Source organism: Sus scrofa, chromosome 8 (assembly GCF_054392235.1).
Source record: "Sus scrofa isolate SSC_HxYL_T2T_F1_AM1 chromosome 8, Sscrofa_HxYL_maternal_Yorkshire_Landrace_v2.0, whole genome shotgun sequence".
In the NCBI taxonomy this organism is placed as follows: domain Eukaryota; kingdom Metazoa; phylum Chordata; class Mammalia; order Artiodactyla; family Suidae; genus Sus; species Sus scrofa.
Window position 1 is genome coordinate 92,171,446 of NC_139390.1, and position 22,796 is coordinate 92,194,241.

At 39.6% G+C, this 22,796-nt stretch overlaps 2 protein-coding genes across 10 annotated transcripts in view; one reads left to right on the plus strand and one right to left on the minus strand.

Moving 5' to 3' along the window:
* IL15 (interleukin 15) overlaps positions 1 to 13,534 on the minus strand; it is a 75,051-nt gene extending 61,517 nt beyond the window's left edge. For 2 of the 9 annotated variants that reach the window (XM_084971053.1, XM_005666851.4), the window contains exon 1: positions 13,392 to 13,530. The gene's annotated coding sequence lies outside the window, so the exon portion shown is untranslated. Of the gene's footprint in view, positions 1 to 12,897; positions 13,312 to 13,391 lie in introns of those variants that run through there. The other 7 variants (XM_013978869.3, XM_005666853.4, XM_084971050.1 and 4 more) reach the window with 7 other exon arrangements.
* Positions 5,851 to 21,719, plus strand: LOC146400941 (uncharacterized). Its single transcript, XM_084971129.1, has 3 exons — positions 5,851 to 5,971; positions 12,838 to 16,218; positions 21,357 to 21,719. The coding sequence occupies exons 1-2, from the start codon at positions 5,851 to 5,853 to the stop codon at positions 14,028 to 14,030; spliced, it is 1,314 nt and encodes a 437-aa protein (XP_084827255.1). The 3' UTR covers positions 14,031 to 16,218; positions 21,357 to 21,719.
* The last annotated feature ends 1,077 nt before the right edge of the window (positions 21,720 to 22,796 follow it).

Genomic DNA, 22,796 nt, shown 5'->3' on the forward strand with positions numbered 1-22,796 from the left:
CTATTCCCAGAGAAAACATCAAAATGAGACATCTGGATCAGATAAGTGAGTCAGGAGAAAGAGATGAGGAAGAGACAGTGGATGAAATAGTGTATTTCCAGTGAAGGATATGCAACTCCACATGTTCAGCGATGAAGAAAGAACAGCCTTCCTAGAGAACTGACAGTGGTATTTTGGGAAACTCAGCTTTTGCATCTACAAATGTGCACTGTTCCACTAGATGAAGTTTCTACAAGGAATCATACTTGGTTCATCTTTTTATCTTTTGGAGTACTTGGCAGAGAACGATTCACAGAGAAAGTGCTCAGTAAATCATAAATATCTACTATTGTTTGGGAGAGCTTCTGACCCATTGTCAGAACCACAATCTAGAAGCCAATGACCTATGAACTGCAGAGGCTGAGTAATATGCCTGGAATTAAGAGAGGCCAAAGTTTAGAAAAGAAATAACTCTGTGTAGAACTAATAATCCATCATAAAACCACATGTGTGAAGTTTCAGAGGTCCTCTACAAAACAATGAGAACAAAGATCTTGCTTTCTAGGGGTATAATCAAAAGAAATGAAATACAGATTTAAAAAAAAAATCTGATACCTGGGATTACTGTAATTTTAAAGTGACAGAATGATGTTGTGATGACTGTATATTTGTTCTCTTGGATTCTTAGGAAAAGAGGCACCAAAGAAATTAAATATTAACAATACTACTATTTAAAGAAAAATTCTCTCATCTTTTTTATACTAGTGAATTTTTTTAAAAATATTTAACGAATATTGTTGCATTAGGAAAACGAAAGGATTTCTATTAAAGGAATTTAGAGACCAGGGTGTGGCTTGTTTGTACTTCCTTTCATTTATTGAAGTATTTACTTGGAAATTTATGAAGTTATTCCCTCAAATAATAAAACTGGAACAGAATATTAAACAGCCCTATTTATTTTTAAGTTCTGGAAACCTCATACTAATATCAGAAGTCTATCTGTATTATCCTAGAAATGAATATACAGACTCGTTTTTAGCCTGGCCCAAATTAGGCTTTCGGGAAGTTCTATTTCCCTTCCTGATCTGGAAAATAAAGTATATGCTGGGACTTTCTAACAGCTACATGATCACTGGTGACTTATTTCCAGTCAAACCTAATCAATCTCCTTTTCTGAGAACCTGATGTTACTTGACCCCTCAGCAATATGGATAGATTACTGACAACAAAAATAACATTAGAAAATACGGAAAATACTGCAGATACTTGGAGACATATCCATCGGTGGAGACAGCACAGAGGAGGATTGTGGTCAATACTTCCAGGTGGCTAGAGAGGAAATGAGATTTGAGTTTTGCCAGGAGAACTTTGCAGAGGAAGTGACTCATAGATAGAACAGGTGGGTGGTTGCTGGGGTGGTGGTGGTAGGGGGGATGCATGTAGAGGGTCAAAAGGCACAAACTTCCAGGTATAATATAAATAAGTCATGGGGATGTACAGCAGTGGTGACAATGGTGAACAGTGCCTAGCTGAGCACTGCTAAGAGAATAAACCTTAAAAGTTCTCAGCATAGGAGTTCCTTGGTGGCTCAGTGGGTTAAGGATCTGGCATTGTCACTGCCATGACTCAGGTCACTGCTATGATGCAGGTTTGATTCCCTGGCCCCAGAAACTTCCATATGACACAGACGCAGCCAAAGAAAAAAGTTTTCAGAGAGTTCTCATCATGGCTCAGTAGTTAGCAAACCCAACTAGCATCCATGAGGATATGGGTTTGATCCCTGGCCTCGCTCAGTGGGTTAAGGATCTGGCACTGCCACGAGCTGTGGTGTAGGTCACAGACTCAGCTTGGATCTTGTGCTGTGATGCAGGCTGGTGGCTACATTTCCAATTGGACTTCTAGCCTGGGACCCTCCATATGACACAGGTGAAGCTCTAAAAAGACAAAAAAAGACCAAAAAGAAAAAAGTTTTCAGCATAAGAAAAATTACATCTATGGTGACAGATGTTAACTACACTTATGGTGGTGATAATTTTGCCATATATACAAATGTCAAATCATTGTTATACATCTGAAACTCATATAATATTATATATTAATTGTACCTCATTAAAAGAAAAGATGCATGTGTAAGAATAGGCATAAGGGGCATATAAAATCCAGCAGGAGAAGGGCAGACAGAGTTGGAATGACAGGAAGCAAGGGCTAGAAGGTGTGAAAAGCCTAACATTCTGGAAACTGACCAACCCTTTCCTGGAGACATTGCTTGAGTATTTCCTCTCCCACAGTGCCTTGCTCAGTAACAGAAACTCTGGTCTTCTTATGTGACCCCAAACCTTCTCTACATACATTTGCCTCCTAGGGAAATATTCTGACAGCTGGCTTCAGTCAATAATTCTTGACTATTAACCCAGAAACCAAAATCTCTTGTACAAACAGCTTACCCAATCTTCAGCACAGTACTTCTAATGACTTAGGGGGCATTTTTGGTTTTACAGTCCACTTTTATCTCTGTATTTTCTAAATGAAGTTTATCCACGTCCCTAACTCACCCTCACGTTTTAGCTACAATCCACATCAGTTCCTGCAATGCTCACATTTCCTGACTTCCAACCAGCCAGGACCCTCCCTACACTTTGCACCTCCCACTGAATCAAAGCCAATCAAAGGCTTCAAAGAGTGCCTAGCCCCTACTAAGCATTCAAAATGATTCAAGGATGAAGGAAATAAATCAACTCAATAAATAAATAACATGTATAAATAAATCAGATCTTCCTTGAAACATCTCTTCCTTTAGTCTCCATTACCCTTAACATATCCTACTCTTTAGCTTCCATTCAGCAAATAGTCACTGAGAGACTACCATCTGCCAAGCACTGACAGATGATGGGGATGCAGCAATGAATGAACAAAATAACAAAAACAAGTGCTCTCCTATAGCTCATGTTCAAGTGGGGAGAGGTGGGAATTAACAAATCATTAAAAAAGACATATAAATCCATGGTCCCTTATCTGAAAGTCTTTAAAAGGCTCTAAAAGCTGAAAGCTTTGCTTAATTTATTGGTCAACAAAACATGAGCTGGCATAGACTATTTATAATCTGTACTTCTTTCACTTTTGAGGAGGTACCTGCATGGGCTTACTCCACACCACAGCTGTCACATGGTATACAGAAAAGGCATTATGTCACTATATTAGTCTGTTCTGCAAGGGCTGCCATAATAGAATACCACAGATAGGGTGGACCACACAACAGAAATCTATCTTCTCACAGTTCTGGAGGCTGAAAGTACAAGAACAAAGTGCTGGAAGGGTTGGGTTCTGCTGAGATTTTTCTTCCTGGTTTGCAGGCAGCCACCTTCTTACTCCATCTGCACATGGCCTCATCTGTACACATCCACTCTCAGACTCTCTTCCACTTCTCTCAAGTTAGCAGTCCTGGTGGATTAGGGCTCCACCCTTTTGACCTCATTTATTTAATGTGAATTACCTCCTGAAAGCCTATCTCCAAATACAGTCACATTGGGGGTTGGGCTTCAATATATGGATTTGGTGGAGAGAGGGAGAGACACAACTCAGTGTCTAACAATTATCTTTAAAAAAAAAAAAATCTGAATTCCAAACACATCTGACCCAAAGAGTTTTGTGCATGGTAGTATAAACTTGGTAGTATGGAAGTAGTTATGGATGCATCAAGAAGAGTTTGAGCCAAGAGTGCTGGTGGAAATGCAACATGAAGTACACCAGTCAGGGAAAGCCTCCCTGCAAGGGGGGTATTTGAGCCAAACCCCCCACAAGATAAGGGAGAGGGCGACATCTGAAAGAAGATCATTTGAGCAGCAAGTTCAAAGACCCTAAGAGAAGAATATGGGCGAAGGACAGAAAGGGTGTGGATGTGATGGAACTAAGGGAGGTAGAGCTGATTTACAGAGGTACAAATCACTGAGGGCCTTACCGTAATGGAATTACGAGGTTAGAAGACAATGGAAGCTTTTGAATAGAGGAGTGGCATGACTGGATTAATTCCTTAAAAGGATGACAACATGTGACAGATAATCTCCACCAAGATGGCAGCCACCAATCAATGCCTTCCTTTCATGAACAAGCATAATACTGCCCAGCAAGAGACGGAGTCTATGTCCTCACCTTGTGCATCTGAGATGGCCTTCTGACTTGCTTTTCCCAACTGAACAAGACAAATGTGACAGTCTAGGAATTTCTGGCCTGGGCCTTCAGAGCATCTGCAGCTCCCTTTTCATCTTTTACATAAGCTGGATACTCGGTAAGGCCTCTGACAGCCTTGAGACCAGCATGTTGTGAGCAAGTCCAATCTAGCCACATGGAAAAGCCAAGTGGAGAACAATGAAGGAACCCAGCCAACAGCCAGAATGGAGGCCCCATATATACGACCCAACTTCATTCTTTCTTTTTTTAATCTTTCTAGGGCCACACCCATGGCATATGGAGGTTCCCAGGCTAGGGGTCAAATAGAAGCTACAGCTGCCAGCCTACACCACAGCCGCAGCAACACCAGGTCCGAGCCGTGTCTGTGACCTACACCATAGCTGACAGCGATGCTGGATCCTTAGCCCATTGAGCGAGGCCAGGGATCAAACCTGCGTCCTCCTGGATACTAGTCGGGTTTGTTACTGCTGAGCCATGAAGGGAACTCCCTATGACCCAATTTCTTAAACAATCTCAGACATCTTTGACCTTTGGATCATCCTAGCTGAGACAGCAGGCATTCTGGAATAGCAACAAGTCATGGCCACTGGATCCTGTCCAAATTTCTAAGGTTGGACATTTGAACAAATAAAATAATTATTTTACTCTACTAAATTTTTGGTAGTTTATTATATAACAATTAAGAACTGACACTGGGAGTTCCCATCGTGGCTCAGGGGAAATGAATCTGACTAGTATCCATGAGGACACAGGTTCGATCCCTAGCCTCGCTCAGTGAGTTAGAGATCTGGCATTGCCATGAGCTGTGGTGTAGGTTGCAGACGCGGCTCAGATCTGGCGTTGCCAAGAGCTTACACTGAATTTGAAGTAAGATCAGGTGATGGGTAGACACCTGAGTAAGCAGAGGACACTCACTATTAATGAGGCTAGAAAGGCAGTGATGAAATTCTCCTTGAAGGCTGGAGAGAGGGCAACGCATGTGACACAGTGGCAAGTTGTTTGACCACACTGTCACCTGCAATAATATGGAAGAAAGAAAATGTATCTAATGAACTTGTGGACCTGGCTAGGAAAATTTCTGAATGTGACCAGTGGCTTCATTTTGCTGCCTGGGATGAATTACAGGAAGAGAAAGAGGAACTGAAATGTTTAAACTGCATTTAGAGGAAATCATTCAACCCAGGACTTGCCAGGTTGGAAAATAAAACCTACTATCAAGCGCACCTCTTAAGACAGCACAAGATTCTCAAAGAAAGAAGTAGACTTAGAGCAAAGATCAATTCCAGGGTCTGTCGGTACAATGTACTCTCAGGTTAAAGGTCAAATCACATATGTGGCTGGAAGATGCCTCATTAAGATCTAGAAAAGATTTAAGGTGGCACCTCAAAGACCCAGTCCGTGAGACCAAAGTGTTTCTAAAAACCTCGAAGGCTTCTCCTCCAGCACTCTGACTCACAGCCAAAGTCAACTGGAGCTTGTCCTAAGAGTTTTCTGGGTATGACTTTTCTAATGGAGTGAACCTCGATAAAGTTTACAGGAAGCCCCCACCCCAAGATTTATAAGGAAATATACCCCCCCCAAAAGAAAAGTACCAGTAGCTAAACAAAAAGGACACAAAATGTCTATAGATCCCTAACTCTCCCAGCTGGAAGCAGCCTGCTCAACTGCTAAGAAGAGCTATTTCTTATGGAACAGGAAGAATCAAAGGAGGAGACTTTAACTTTACAGTCAACCCAGCTGAGGCGCCGGATACACAAAGGAAGAAACCTTCTTGGAGGTTTCATCCCAACAGCCTTTGAGGAGCCAAGTGGCTGAATATAGCCCAGACTGTAGAATCATGACAAACAACAAATTATTGTCCTTCCAGCCACTGTGTTTTGGAGTTGGTTTTTTTGTTTTGTTTTGTTTTTTGTTTTCCTGTTTGTTTTGTGGTTTTGTTTATTTAATGCAGGCAGGGCAGATAACTGAAAACAAGTGACTGACACCTTCTGGGGGTGGGGGTTGAGTAGAGGGGAGACAAGTGTAGCAATAGAGAGACCAGTTCTTGCCACTCTTTCTCAAGACAGGAAACTCAGGGCCTGGACTCGGGTGGCAGCAGTGAAGGTGGTGAGAAAGTCAGATGTAGGATATATTTTGAAGGTACAATTAAGTGATTTACTGTCAGATTAAATGTGGAGGTGTGACAGAGTTCCCTGGTGGCTCAGTAGGTTAAGGATCTGGTGTCTTTCTGTGACTCTGGTTATGGCCATGGTGTGGGTTCAATCTCTGGTCTGGGAACTTCTGCATGCTGAGGATGTGGAGGGAGAAAGAATAAATGGGGGAGTGAGTAAAAGAGAAGTAAAGACAACTCTGAGACTGATTGATTATTTATGCACTTAAAAGGATGAACTTACCATCATGCAAATGAAGCAGACAGTGGGGGAATAGTTTAGGGGTTAAGTCAGTAACCCAGTGAGTACTAGATATTCAATCAGGAATGTGGAACAGAATTCTATGAGGCGGGAGTTCAGAGAGAGGTCAGGATCAAAGGACAGATATTTATGAATCATCCGTGTAAGAAGGTATTGAAAACCCTGAGACTGAATGAGATTATCAAGAGAGTGAGCACAGAAAGAAAAAAAGGCCATGAAATTGGCCTATCAGATGCTTACATTTATAGCTTATGAAGGTAAATAACCAGCAAAAGAAACTGAAATAGGTGCTGGTGAGGGAAAAGGACCATAAGGAGATGGGGGTGGGCTGGAAGCCAAATGAAGACCACTGCAGTTCTGCCTACAGCCTCCCTAGGAAGAGAACTGAGTGCTAATCACTGGATTGAATATGGCTTCTTGGTTGGTACCTCTGACCAGGGCATTTCTGTGGAGTAATGGGGATGACAGGCTGGCTGGGTCAAGAGAGAATGAGAAGGGAGACACTGGAGACAGAATAGAGTTGACTGTGAAAGCTGTCCTATAAAATGGGGACAGAAAGACCAGGTGGCAGCCAGAGAGAAACATGAGGCCAAGAGAGTCTTTTTGTTTTGGGGTTTTTTTTTTTTTTTTTTTTGGTTTGTTTTTTGCTTTTTAGGGCCACACCCGTAGCATATGAAGTTCCCAGGCTAGGGGTTGGATTGGAGCTGCAACTTCTAGTCTACAGCACAGCCACAGCAGCGCAGGATCCTTAACCCACTGAGTGAGGGCAGGGATGGAACCTGAGTCTTCATGGACACTACTCGGGTTCGTCACCTGCTTAGACACACCAGGAACTCCTGTTTTTTGTTTTTAATGGGAGAAATTACAGCATGGCTACATGGTGATGGAAAAGACTCATTAGAGAGAAGAAAACTGATGACAAATTATTTTAAAAAAATAATTATTAGAGCTATATTCTTAAAGAGATTGTAGGAATGAGACTATATCACTAAATTAGTGCAATGGATCTCTGGCTGGTTTGCTTAGCTCCAATTTGTTTTGTTTATTTGCTTGTTTGTTTTTTTCTTCAAGAAATCCTACCCCAGATGAATTTTCTTAAAATAATATTTTTATTGTAATAGTGCAACAATGTATTCTGCCATGTTACTTACATTTTCTATCTGTTTTTGCATTCCTCTGCTTAGCCGTCAAACTGTTCAATGGTGCTTGAAGTCAATGAATGTGGCCCACACGTGGCTGGGCACACACAACACACTGTCCTATCTTTTTGTGAAACACAAGAGGAGAGACAGACATATAACAAGATGCATTTACAGAGAGAAAAGCTATTATGAAGAAATGTAGACAGCACCAAATAAATTTATATAAGGGAGAGCATAATTCTGCCTGGGCAGCAGAAGACGGTAGCAAAAGTTAGAGAGCTTCGTGAGCAGGACACAGGAGTGACAAGGATTATAGGAAGTGTGTCTAGAGCGCAGAGAGTGATGGGTGATGAGACTGCAAAGTCTCTCCAAGCGTCACCCCTGTCAGCGGGAAGCCTCTATAGCAGCCACAGTACTTTCCTTCCTGCCCCGTTCAGGCATGCCTACACACACACACACACACACACACACACACACACACACACAGTGAGCCCTAGTAGTCCAAAAACCAAGGGGAGGGGTAAAGTTGAACTACATAAGAGCTCTTCAAAGCAAGGAACTGGCACCCCTGGATAACCCACATGACTTTCCAAGGTCCTTATGACCACAGAGAATTCTAAAGAAATGCCCAGATCCACTACTCCCATAGGAACCCTTTTTAGTAAGTGATATGCCTGAGGCAAGCAGATTTCTAGCAAGTTCTCTTTTCCCACTTCCCCTTTCAGAATTATGTTTCTTCTATCTTATGAAAGAAAGGCGTACCTCTCCTCCATCCAGACTCCTACACACACCTTGCCTTGCCAGGGAGCCCAACAAAGGGGCAAGTGGAAAAACAGATATTAGAGATACCTTCTTTAATCAAAGCAGTGATAGCAACAGGACCCATGCCTAGCTCTATGATATACATTCCTAACACAGTTCAGTTTTATGTCAGTAATTACTTGCTAAAGGTGAATTATTTTGATTGCACACTAAAATATTTAAAGAATAATTTTAACAAAAGAATAATTTTAACAAAAGTTTCTTATTTTGAAAAATGAGATCTCAGTGTGTATGCTTATCATGGGTGCTGAGAAGTGGAGGAAAAAAGTTGAAAGTATCTTGATAGTGGATGTTGTAAAAAGACTGATATTGATATCAAAAAGTTGATATTGTAAACTATCTAAAAGTTCATTTAAAAATAATGATTTGAAAAGTTTAGCAGTCAGTGCTAAGAGTGTGCAAGGGGTATCGCTGACCCTTGAGCAACTGGGGGGTTAGAGGAGCCAACACTCTGCTCAGTGGAAAATCTGCTGTAATTTACAGCAGGCCTTGGGTATCACAGTTGCTCCACAGCCACACAGTTCTGCACCCATGGTGCTGCATCCACAGGTCTGCATTTCCCCAAATTCAATCAATCACGGATCCTGTAGTAGAGCGGTATTTACTGTTGAAGCAAATCCATACCTGGACCTCGCAGTTCAAGCCTTGGTTGCTCCAGGGTCACTGTATTTTCTCTCCCAAATTTTTATCAGAAGGCATATGATCAAAAGACTTCAGTGATAAAAGGGACCATTGACAGATTATCATTGGCCTCCTTTAGCGAGAGTCACTATGATAATCAGAGTCCTCCCACCCCCAACCCTATATCCTTCAAATTCTCCTCTTCTGCGGTCATTTTCAGTTTCGGTTCCTTTACTTGACAAAATACTTTCTATCACTCTCCAGTCAGCATGTGGCAAATAAACAACTTAGAACGTGATCAGCTAAAAGGCAGAATTCCTTTTTTTCACTTTTTTTTTTTTTTTACCCATTTTTATGTGGTCTATATACAGTTCTCTGCCATTCTAAAAACGACCTACCAGACACCACTAGATTCACGGTGGGATAAAACACTGGAAAATAAATGTATATTCACACCTTGCCTCCAGATATAAAATATGTACCAATAATATCAGTTGAAGTGAACTGAGGTCAAAGAGATCTATTTCTGATTCCAGGACTGAATAACAAGAAATAATTTCCTTGATATATAGCAAATGAATGAATAATACTAAATATACATAAACTGATTATAGTTAATTAGTAAAATTCATCATTAAATAGTCAGTAGTAAACACTACTAGCAAACCCCACAAATGTTCTCCCAACTGCCATATGGAATTTTTCCATGCAATTCATAAAGTAGAATGGCAGCAATGGCATAAGCAGAGCTCAACTTCTCTAGTCTCATGTAGTAATCTGCAATCACTGAGTAAATGAATCTAAGAGTTAATACTGAGTCAAAGAAAGAAAAGAAAGAAGCTGGCTTCTTGCCAACCCTCAGGCCATATAATCTTCTGAAAAGGGGATTTCCCAAATAGTTGATGACACCACCTCAGCTGTGATCCATGAGAGTCTTCTGATGGCTCCATGAATCTCAACCTTTTACTTGGACAGATGGATAGATAGGTAGATAGATAGATAGAGACATATAGATCAAGCCATATTTGCCTCCTATTTGTCAAGCTCTAATCAGCAAAAACTATGTAAATTGGACAAATGTTTTCATTCAGGAACCTTGAAATTTTTTTTTCCTCCAAGGAACCTAACCCATACAGACACTCACGTGAATTTTATTTGATCATAAAGATAATCTTTACATATATAAATAATGATGCCAATTACACAAGTACTGTATAAGCATTACTTTAAAACCGACATCCCATCGTTGTATCACTCTACATCAAAATGAAATAGTGGTTGATTGTCACTGTCAACGTGTGGGAAATATTTCTATGGAAATAATTCATCCTTCATGAATACCAGTGATCTTAAATCCATCTGGGTTTAAATCTCAGCTCCACCACTTTCTAGCTCTGTGACTTTGGGAAAGTTATTAATTACTCTATGCTTCAATTTATTCTGTAATAAATTATAGTCCCTATCACCACATAAGTTTTATTATGACAATTTTTAAATTTAAAAATTTTTATGACCATTTAATTTTTAGTACACACATACTTGGAAGAATGTCTGGCAAATAATAACTCAACAAGTGCTAGCTATGATTCATACTATTTCCCACAGTTCAAGTTGTGGGCCTAAAGCAGTCCTCCCTGTATTATTCATTAACTAGCCTTCAAAAGAATAGTTACATAATGAACAAAACTTAACTGTAAACTCTAAGAAAGATAAGAAGAAAGGACAGTTTTCTAAGTTTTAAAATGTTTACAAAACTGTTTTGGATTCAAAATCCATTTAGAAAGATTATTAGAGTTATGGATATTTTCTTCAGGAAACTCTACTTTACACAACATTTCAGAGCTTCATTCACAGCCCTCTTGCAGTCCACCCAGGGTCAGCAAATCTGAGATGGTGAACCTTCCCGGATTTTAAATTCTTCAATTATTATTAAACTTTATTTCAATAAACTGTAAACCCCTGCTTTCCTCCCTCCTTCAATGATGTTTATAAGCATGCATTTCAAAGACAACCACAAACATCATTATGTCCTGTGATACAGCTGTTTGACATTTACACATTAATTTCATGAAATAAAACAAAAAGCATCCAACTGTTTTTTCTTAACCGCACCAGTAATCTGCAGGAAAATTCCTAGTCCCAGAAACTGTAGCTTCAAGTCAGGTTCTGGAGTTCCCACTCCTAATCAACAGAAAATAGTGAATCCAAAAGTATGAGAACACTCTCCCTTCCAGAACTTGCAGACTAGCACCAACCTAAACCCTCTCGGTCACTCCAACACCATGCAGCTGCTGCTGCTAGAAAGGCCACTCTGAGTATGACTAAAACTTTGAAAGGAGAACACAGAGGGAGAAATACAAGAACAAACATTAAAACACAACCAGAACAAAGACTCAGAACTTTCTAGACTTCCTAACTTTAGTAAGTAAAATTTTTAATTTTTCACTACCTTTTTTCTTTTTTTTCCCCCTTCATCCTGAGCATGCAGAAGTTCCTGGGCCAGGAATCGAATCCACAACACTGTAGTGACCCAAGCCACAGCAGTGAAATTGCTGGATCCTGAACTGCTAGGCCACCAGGGAACTCCCCAATTTTTTCATCACTTTTTAAATCTAAAATGACTATTGCTTTGTCTTTAGTCCTTTTCTTCATATACATTTATGTTCTCTCCTTTGAACCTCCTCCCTCTCTCTGTCTACTATGCCCACCACACTACTTGTTAATGAAATGACAAGAGCTGAAAATTTAATGCTTTCCATAGAACAATCCACCTCTACAGAACAGGATGCTCCAACTACCCAGATCTGATTTTTTGGTTTTTGGTTTTTGGTGGGTTTTTTTTGTATTTTTAGAGCTGTATACTCAGCATGTGGAGGTCCCCAGGCTCGGGGTCAAATCCAAGCTGTAGCTTCTGGCCTACACCACAGCCACAGGAATGCTGGATCCAAGCCATGTCTGTGACCTACACCACAGCTATGGCAACGCCGTATCTTTAACCCCCTAAGTGAGGCCAGGGATTGAACCTGCATCCTCATGGGTACTAGTTGGGTTTGTTAACCGCTGAGCCACGACGGGAACTACCAATTTGTTTATTCAGTTAAATCCACAAAGCATGTTTTGGCAGACTGACAAGATGAAGATGCCCATGAGTTACAAGTAGATGCCGTTACCAATGTCATAACATTAGAAAGTAGCTTTTAAAAACATAATGGAAATAGCTAGTGACAATCACTTTACTTCCAGTTTCAAAACCTCTGAGTTACCCTACCAAAGAATCTGTTACAAGCATCATTTAAGAATTAACCTTGCCTTGCTTCTATTTCAAATTTAACAAAATTTTAAATACATGTTATTTCAAGTTAAATTCAATATATTATGTTAAATGCAAATATATTGTATATTCTTGCAATCTCAGTAGCACTTAAAAACGAACTGAATTTTCATTTAAAGCCACCTTGAATAAGGATCTCACTGCAATACAAGTCTCCTGCAGTTCTTCCAAGTTTCCAGCACTGATTTTCTGGAAAGAAGGTAAACTGAGGCCTGATGGCTAAAACTATTCCTGTAAAATCCCTCTCCCAAAGAAGATAAGAGTCCTGCAGGGAGGAAGAGGATACCTGGATTTTGTCAGCAAAGTTAAGAGTCAAATGCATAGCTCCCAAACTTTCTCACACAAGGTACCGGGAGCTGTAGTACCTTTCCTAAACTTTCTGAGCTCAATGAGGTACAGAACTCACCGCTCTGTGCTATCAGACCTCGCCTTCCCCGAAGCCTGCAACTTGAGGGGGCGGGGGGTGCTGTCAGAAGCGAACCCCAAGCTCTCCGTCTGCCGGCGCGGCGTCGGTGGAGCGCACGACGCCCGGCGCCTCCTAAGGCTCGCCCGCAGCCAGCGATAGGGAAAGAGCGGAGCGCACTGCTGAGCCGCGCGGGCACTTCAAGTGGACCCGCGATCTGCTCCGCTGGAAGCGGAGGATGGCGAAGACGGCCCGGGACAGGAATAAAAGGGTCAGAAGGGGAAAACCCTCTGCGCGTAGTGCAACCGAAAACCAAAGTCGCGGTCAAATGTTCCCCATTAAAGGGCGGGGCAGCCCGACCAGCAGCCAGTCGGGGCAGGCAAGTGGATCCGGCCAGAGCTGCGAAGGGTCCAAGGCAAAGGCTTTCGGGGAAAATTCCCTCGCCCTTTCAGCCACCAGCACCTCCCCTCCCAAAGCTGAGAAGCCAAGCGCTGTACCTCCATCGAGTCAGGGCTGCAGGGGAGGGGGCAGCGGGCAGCGCAGTGGGACCGGCGCAGTCACCCGGCTCCCTCCTGGGCGTTGGGCTTCTGCGGCCGGCCGCGAACGAGTCAGCTGGGGTTCCCCTCAGCGCCTGGAACCCAGGGAGTCCCAACCCCCCCGCAACGAAAAGAAAAGTGAAAGAGAAACGAGCGAGGAGAGAGGCGATAAACACCACCCGGAGGCTGGAGGAGGGGCGGGTGGCAGCGGCTCTTGGACGACTGCCTCAGGTGTCTTGGGTCCCTGCCCCCTGGGAGATGTCAGCCACCGCCAAGTCCCAGGGCGCAGAATCTGGAGAGCAAGACCAGGGAGATCTGGAAGCGCCGGCCCTGCCTTGCAGGCACCCTGGCTCTGGCCTTGGCCTATGCCTCTTCGGAGGCATGCCTAGAAGGCGCAAGGAGATGGCCCGGAGCCCACCTGCCGCATCCGTGCAGCCAAGCATGGCAGGAGAGGCAGCAGGAGCTGAGAGGAGACCTGGGCGCGGCACGTGTCCAAGTCAGCCAGAGGAAAGAGAAAAATGTGCTGGATTGGCATGGGCGGTTACTCCTGACCTTAACCCTCCAGGCAGGCTAGAAGAAGGAAGGCTCTTGAAGACCTAGTAAGGGAAATGTGGGAGGAGGTTACCTGTGTGACTACTTCCTTCAAAGTAGTTGGCACGGAGGGTGAGTGAACTTGAAGGTGTGAGTCTGTCTGCAGACCACTTTCCAGGTCTAGTGCGTGCACAGTGGAGTTTAAACATTACAATAAGACCATGTGAATTGTCTCTATGGTAGGATTTTACAGTTGAAAGAAGGAACTGAGTTCTTAGAGACTAAGTGATCCTTGTGTCTCCGAGCCACCGGAAAAGGTCTCCTGACCAGCTTGGGGGGAACACTTTGGAAAAGCATGTATGCATGAGAATCACTGAATATCCCTGATGGAAGGGTGCTTCCCCCAACTTTTCAGTCATATCACAGAAAAAATGACAAAGCTCCCCAGAGCTTGGTAAAATGTATAACTAAGTTTTTTTGGCATTACACGTATGTTGAAAATAAAATAGAAGTGGTTTAAATACTAAATGTACCTTAAAGTTCCACTTATTTTGTATTTTTATGAAAAAGTTGAGCTGTAGATAGTCCCTATCCCCACAGTAAGTGAGGTATGTAAAACTTGTTTTTCACAACCATTCAAGATTTGACCATAGTTGGAAATTATATTTAAAGAAATGAAGCAGCCATTCTTTTCTGTCCAAGTCAATGAAAGGCTGAATTTTCTTGTGATAATGCCAATGATTTCATATTCAGTCAAATGTTTTCATAGTAATATGGTGAAGCTCTGATTTGCAGAATGAGCATACATGGTGAGATCAGGCTTGCAGCTGGATTGAATTCTGTTTGCAATAGATATAGCAACCCTCAAAGAACTAAATCATGTGTATATGGAAATACGGAAATAACTGATGGAGAAAAGATCTGTGTCCATGCCTCAACTAGAACTGTTCCTGCACTTCTTGGCTCCCTCAAGGTGAACTCCCATACCTCCTTCAGCCATCTTAGAGATGGTGTGTGTTCTGTAGCTGATGGATAAAGTAGCTATTCAGAAGGTAAGACCTATCATTGGCCTCACTCAGCACCAACTAGCAGAGCCAGCTATCACTGCCCCCAGAGGACATATCATATCCCTGCTTAGAGGAAGCTACTCTTAGCTAGAGCTCACTAGCCTGGGGGTTCCAGCTGCCCCCCAGGCCCAGAGATATCAATGTCTGACAGCACACTTTTAACATGTGGCTACCATGAATTTTCTGAGTTACTGGAGAAGTTTTCACAACACTATAAAACTGATGGGAATTTTCTTTGTAGAACCAAGCTTTAAAGTACAATGCCATTTGCAGCAACATGGATGGATCTAGAGATTATCATAGTAAGTGAGGTTAGACAGTGAATAGCAAATAACACACGATATTACTTATATGTGGAATCTAAAAGAAAAGGGTACAGGTGAACTTATTTGCAGAACAGACTCGCAGGCTTTGAAAACAAACTTATGGTACCAAAGGGGGACAGATGAGGGGGCGGGATGGACTGGGGGTTTGGGATGGGCATATACATTTTGAGGTATATGGAATGATTGGCCAACAGGGACTTGCTGTATAGCACAGACAACTATGCCCGATATTCTGGAATAATCCATGTGGGAAAAGAATGTGAAAGAGAATGGATGTGTGTGCATGTGTAGCTGAGTCACTCTGTTGTACAGCAAAAATTATCACAACATTGTAAATAAACTATGCTTCAACCAAAAAAATAAACAAGTGCAGTTCGAAGACAGGAAAAATAAAATTTGTCTACAGATATTACTCAAGCCTCTAATCTATGTAAGTTCTGGAACAGGATGAGATGAATGATGTATAAAGAATTTAGTCAGATTGAGGAGATAAAATAACATAAATGACAATAAAGTGAAGTTGAAACTGATGATAGCCATATGGTAGACTTTGTTCAACTACTTGCCTCCAAAAGACCTAGGTCAAATGTGTTCCCTTAATTACAGAAAAAAAAACCACAATATTTTTGAATTAATTATATAAAGGTCGGCAATTCAATGAAGTTAGATCTTTAGCATAATTTTTGTTGTTGTTGTTGCAGTGCCTCGAATAGAGAAATCTAATATATGCAACTTGTATTTTCAGTTGCCATGGGCTCTTTGGCAAGACATTGAAAATTACTCACACCGATGAACAAGTAAATTCCACTGTATAAATTAAAAGCAAAGACCAAGATTGATGAAATAATTTGAAGCTGCCTAAAGGTAACTGGGAAAATTATAATGTGGAAAGAAGTAAAAATTAACTAAACCTCACAGAAGTGACCCTAATAATAATATTTCTGTGAATTAAAAAAAAAGCAATAAAATCATTGTTGAATAAGTTTTTAATATCTGATCTTTTTCATTCCAGAGACAATATTAGCCAACTGACTTGTAGACTTTAAAGTAAATGACTAGAAGTTCCCATGTGACTCAGCAGTAATGAACCTGACTAGTATCCATGAGGACTTAGGTTCAATCCCTGACCTCACTCAGTGGATTAAAGGATCCGGCATTGCCATGAGCTGGGGTCGCAGAGGTGGTTCAGATTTTGGCTGTGCTATTGTGATGTAGGCCGATGGCTACATCTCCAATTTGACCCCTAGCCTGGGAACTTCCACACGCCACAGTTGCGGCCCTAAAAACACAAAAGAAAAAAATAAATGACAAATAAATGTTTTATGTAGCTTTGGAGAGTACGTGGAAGTAATTGAAAGTTAACTCTGACTTAGTGTTCGAAGTCCATAACTGTGACCTTAGCTATGGCCCTCCTAAGGAACAAATCACAGGCCAGAACAACATAGTTGGCTTCGGGTCTTTGAAACAACATAGCCCAAGACCCCTCAAGCTTCCACTTGGGTCAAAGCATGCTTGAAATATGCCTTACCTCAAGGTTGCTCCCTACCTCTGTCTTTTTGGTGGTTCCGACCATGAGGAATACTTTTCCTCTTAAGTTTTCAAGAGCTTCTTAAGTTAACTGCTTTCTCAGGGTTACAGCAAGACTAGCTAATACTTCTGTAGTTCCTATCATTTATGTGCCCAAATGCTTACTAAGCACACATATTAGGCCATTAAATCCTCGCAGCAATACTATGAAATATGAACAACCATGATCTCCATTTTAAGAATGGAGAAATCAAGGTCCAGAAAAAGCACAACTCACCTGCAGTTCACGTGTAATTGAATGATCCTACAAGGATTTGACCTCAGGTGGTCTGGCTTGAGGCCACACCCTTCACCCTCTGCCACCTTTAAATCTGCAACCACACTCTACTTCTAAAACAAAGAGTTCTCCAGGAAAAAGTCTTTGACTTTTCAGGCAGTCTCTTTCAGTCCAATTTTGTTTGCTTTAGAGTAATATTAACCTCAGTCAGGGAGAAAAACTCATCAGTCCCCCCGAATTTCTTCTTCATTGTGTTTCTGTAACAAAACTGCCTTGAAGGTTGCACCCCCATTATGAACACAGGTTATTTGAATAAAGTTGCTGACAGCAGCCTGACAGAGCTCTGGTGTGGGCCAGAAACAGCAGAACTAGTAGCCGACACCTTCTGGCTGATGCCCATTAGAGATGGTGATTATTTGAACTATAGAGGCAGAGGGTACTCATGGCAAAGGAGGAGAAAAGAAACCTAGTTTTAAGCTATAGATGAATTAAAAATAATTAAATAATCCATTTATTTGTGGGTGAACATTTAGGTTGTTTGCATGTCTTGGTTATTGTGAATAGTGCTGCAATGGGTGGATTAAGATGTGGTACTTATACACAATGGAATATTACTCAGCCATAAAAAGAACAAAGTAATGCCATTTGTGGCAACATGGATGCAACTAGAGATGATCACAGCAAGTGAATTAAGTCAGAGAAAGACAAATACCATATGATATCACTTATATGTGAAATCTAAAATACGGCATAAATGAAACCATTTATGAAATAGTAACAGACTCATAGACATAGAGAACAGACTTGTGGTTACCAAGGGGAAAAGAGAGGAATGGACTGGGAGTTTGGGGTTGGTAGATGCAAATTATTACATTTAGAACGGATAAACAACAAGGTCCTACTGAATGGCACAGAGTCCTATATCCAGTCTCCTGGGAAAGACCATTATGGAAAAAAATATAAAAAAGGATACATATATATATAAAACTTTATATATATATAAAACTGAGTCATTTTGCTGTACAGCAGAAATTGACGCAATATTGTAAATCAACTACGCTTTAGTAAAATTGTTTTAAATAATTAAATAATAAACTCAATTCTTAATACACTTAAAAGTATATGGTATCTTAAATGTTTTGATGCTTAGTGAGGGAGAGAGGGTGTTTAAATATAAGAGATAATTTAATGTGCTAACAGTACTATTCTGAATAGTAATAGGCTGATCTTATGAATCAAAATCTTGTTCAGAAAACATTAATTATGTTACTTAGATTTATAATGAGAGTGTATTATAAATGTATACAATATGAATGGATTGTGTTGCCACTTATTTCAATGACTAACTGTAAAAAAAGATTTTATTTTCATCACATAAATTTGCAGACATGGAAAATACACATTTCTTGAGTTGGTCCTCTAATTTAAATTCAGGCACTTTTTACAACATGGGATAACTTTTAAAAAAGTGTGTGACCAAAGTCAACACCAATAACATATCTACATCAACAAGTTAAATTGACATTGATTTTTATTTTGACGCTATAGCTGGTAAATAGGCCCACCACAAATGTTTGAGTTTATTTGAGTTTATTTTTGGTCAAAAATATTTTTACCTGTCATTTCATAGGTTTTTTTTTTTTTTTTTTTTTTTTTTTGTTTTTGATTTTTTTTTTTTTTTTTTCTTTTTAGTTCCCAGGCTAGGTGTTGAATCAGAACTGCAACTGCTGGCCTATACCACAGCCATAGCAATGGGGGATCAGGATACGTCTGTGACCTACACCATAGCTCATGACAGCTCTAGATCCTTAACCCAAGCAAGGTTAAGGCTCGAGCAAGGCCAGGGCTCGAACCTGGCCTCATGGATACCAGTTGGGTTCTTAACCCACTAAGCCACAATGGGAACTCCATTTCATAATTTTAAATTCTTGCTAGAATCAAAAAATCTTGAGAATGTATAGATATGTGTATATGTATGTGTGTGTATATATATATTTATTTACACACATATATGTGTGTATGTGTGCATATATAGCTCTTTGAAAGTACCGTGAAATAATTTGTTAATTTACATACTTTAATTCCGTGGTTTATATATATATATATATATATATATATATATATATATATATATATATACACACACATATATATAATCCTATAAATATATATATATAATCCTATAGTCACTTTTCATTGAATTTTTAACCAACCTTTTTTCTAACCCTTTATCAAAATCAATTTTCAGAGTGACATACACTCTGATGTATGTGAACTATAACAACAGAAAGTTCACAATCAGTGTTTAAAACATCATTGATTTTGTTATTAGGGGAAGTGCTGTATGGAAAATTTTCTTGATGAAATGATATCCTCTAATTATTGTCCTAGAAGGATCATAACAAAAAAGCTCACAGGCCAAATGAAGATGTTCAAACAACATGGTTTGTTAAATCAATCTAAAACTCACTATGAGAAGGACAAAAGAAAAGGGGAGAGGGTATGGATGTGGCTTCATTGGCAAATTCTGTTAAACAATTAGGAGAAAATAATGCCAATTTTACACAAAGTCTTTAAGAAAATACAGGAGGAAGAAACACTACTCAGTTTATTTTGTGAAGTGAGAATTATCCTGCCAAAACCAAAGATATCACATGAAAAGAAATCTATAAGGAATATCTCTTTTGAACATAACATAGAAATGTGTAACAAAATATTAGCAAATCTAATCTAATGCATAAAAAGAATAATACATCAGGAACAAGCAGCATTGTCTAAGTAATACAAAGCTGATTTAGCATTTGAAAGACAATCAATACAATACTCTATATTAACTAAAGGAGAAAAAACATTTGCCAAAATTCAACATTCTGTATGATAAAAACCTCTCAGAAAACTGGGAATAAAAGCAAACTCCCTCAAACTGATAAAGGGCATCTACAAAAGTTCTACACCTGCTATCTTACTTCATAGAAAAATGAATGCCTTACCCCTAAAATCAGCTGTAAGCAAAGATGTCTGCTGTATTCAACTGGTACTGAGGATCCTAGGCAGTGCAATAAGATAAGAAAAAGAAAAAAGTCATAAAAATTGGAAAGAAATAGGTGAACTGTCTTATTTGCAATTCCTAAGCACACTCTCCAAACAATTCCTAGACCTATAAGTGAATTTATAGCAGGATCATAGGCTACCAGATAAATATATAAACATAATTTATACTTTTGTATATAGCAATGAATAATTGGAAAATTATTTTTAAATATAATTTTCAGAAATATCCAACTATAAAATACTTAAGCATTAATTTAATAACATATACTCTGAAAATTACAATATATTGCTGAGACAAACTGAAAATGATCTAAATCAGGGGTTGGGAAACTGACCTGCAGCTTTTGGCCTATTTTTGTTTTTACAATACAGCCGTACCCATTTGTTTGCATGTGGTTAAGGCTGCTTTTGCAGATGAGAAGTTGCACTGAGACCATCTAATTTAGCAAAGCTTAAAATAGTTATTACCTTGCCCTCTACAGGAAAAGTTTATCAACCCTTGATCTCAATGTTGGGAGGAACATGATATTCATTGACTGGAAGATACAAAGTTGTTAAGGTGGATACAATGCTCCAGATTCAGTGCAATCTCAGCAGGTTTCTTACACAGCTTGAAAAGCAGATTTTAACACTGATATGCAAATGCAGAGGACCTAGAAGAGGTAAAACACTTTTGAAAAAAGAACAATGTTGGAGGATCTATACCACCAAATATCAACACTTACTATAAAGCAGTAAAGACCAAAGCAATGTGGTAATGGTATAAAGATAGACAAATCAAAGGAACAGAATAAAGAGTTGGGAAAAAATTCACACATATATGGACAATGGTTTTGACAATTTCTAAGGTAAGAGAGTGAAAGGATACTTTTTTTGACCAATGATATAGGAACTACTGAGCTTTTTAATGGAAAAAAAAAATTTTCATTTCCCTAAAAAGCATCATTTGTAAAAATTACACAAATGATTCATAGTCCAAAATGTAAAAATCAAAAGTATAAACCTTCCAGAAGAAAGCATAAGAGAAAAATCTTTGCAATCTTGAGGTAGGTAAAGATTTCTTAGCACACAAAAAGTATTAATTATGAAAGAAGCAAAATAAAATAATTGGATTTTATCAAAATATAAACTTTTTTTCTCTCTTTAGGTCCAAATGCCTACCAACATATTAGAAGTTCTGGAGAATCTTGCAATAAAATATTCTGTTTAAGACTGGTTTATTTCTCAAATTTATTGGTTAAAGACCCATTTTGCAATAGATACCAGTAACTCTAACAGAACTTCAATTCCAGAAAAAGACACTTGCAAAGTGCTACTGAAGACACATTACTTTGTTCTGGAATAAACTCCATCATCAATACAAACTGAGGGAGAGGGGCCATAACAGTCAAATAATTATTTTTGCCATGAATATGCTCTGTATTTGATTCACTTACATTTTAGTATAATGTTTTTAATGTTTGGGAATTATAAACATTCCTCTGTATCAATAAACATTATTTTAAAACAATGTGTTGTTATAATTGGACAACTTAATTAGCTATTCACCTACTAAGAGTCATTTACAACTTGATTTATTTTTTATTAAAATTAAAAGGTCCTCATATAAAATATGACTACAGAATCTAAAATTTAAACTTAAGTTTCACTCACTCTGGTTAAAAGATTCTGGTTAAAATATTGCCAGGAGAGACTTTAATCATACAGAATCTTACAAAGAAGCTCATTCTATATTTCTGCTTTATTTTGAGAGAAACTAGGGCGGAAAGAAGCTAGGTGATCCACACCTCATGATATGGCCAAGTAATGGCAGAGCTCAGAACAGATGCCTGAAGAGGGTTAGAATTTGCAACCCCCAAAATATGCCTCTTTGGCATATGGATTATCTTGAGCTGGTTAGTTATAAGAAACAGCAGACAGAGGGGAAGCTCTGAAAACCAGATAGTCACTCTTCTGTAAGAGAAATATACATCTATAAGGGAAATCTCCATTTTAAGGGTGTCTCCTTCTTTGTACCAGAAAGCAGCAGAGGAGGGCCAAATCTCTAGAAAGTCATATCATTAGAGAAGGCTGACACTTAAATCTGTACAACCACCATACCCTGGTTGATTGTGCTTTTCCTGGTAACCTCTCCTAACTGGCCTTCCACTACACCCAACATTATTCTTTCCTCTTTAGGGGGAGATGATATTTAAGGTGGTGGTTGGGCAATTTCAGAGAATTACTCGGCATTCTTGGGCATTTCCCACGTATACAGAAGCTATACACATCACTAAACTTCTGTTTTTTTTTTCCTATTAGATAAACAGTCTTTTATTATAGGTGGATCTCAGCCAAAGACCCAGAAAGATAAAGGGAAAATTATTTTTCCTGCCCTGAATGCCTTAAGATGTGATAAGGCTATATCACTAGAATTCCTCACCTGTAGATCTTACATTAAGAGACACTAATGACTACATTCCAAGATATTCCCAATAAGGACTCCTTGAAGACGAGCTCTAGTCCAGTGTAAGAAAGAATTGTCAGTAAACACTGTATAAATTAAACAAACCACAAAAGTAAACCCTCTCATGGAGTTGAAACAGCA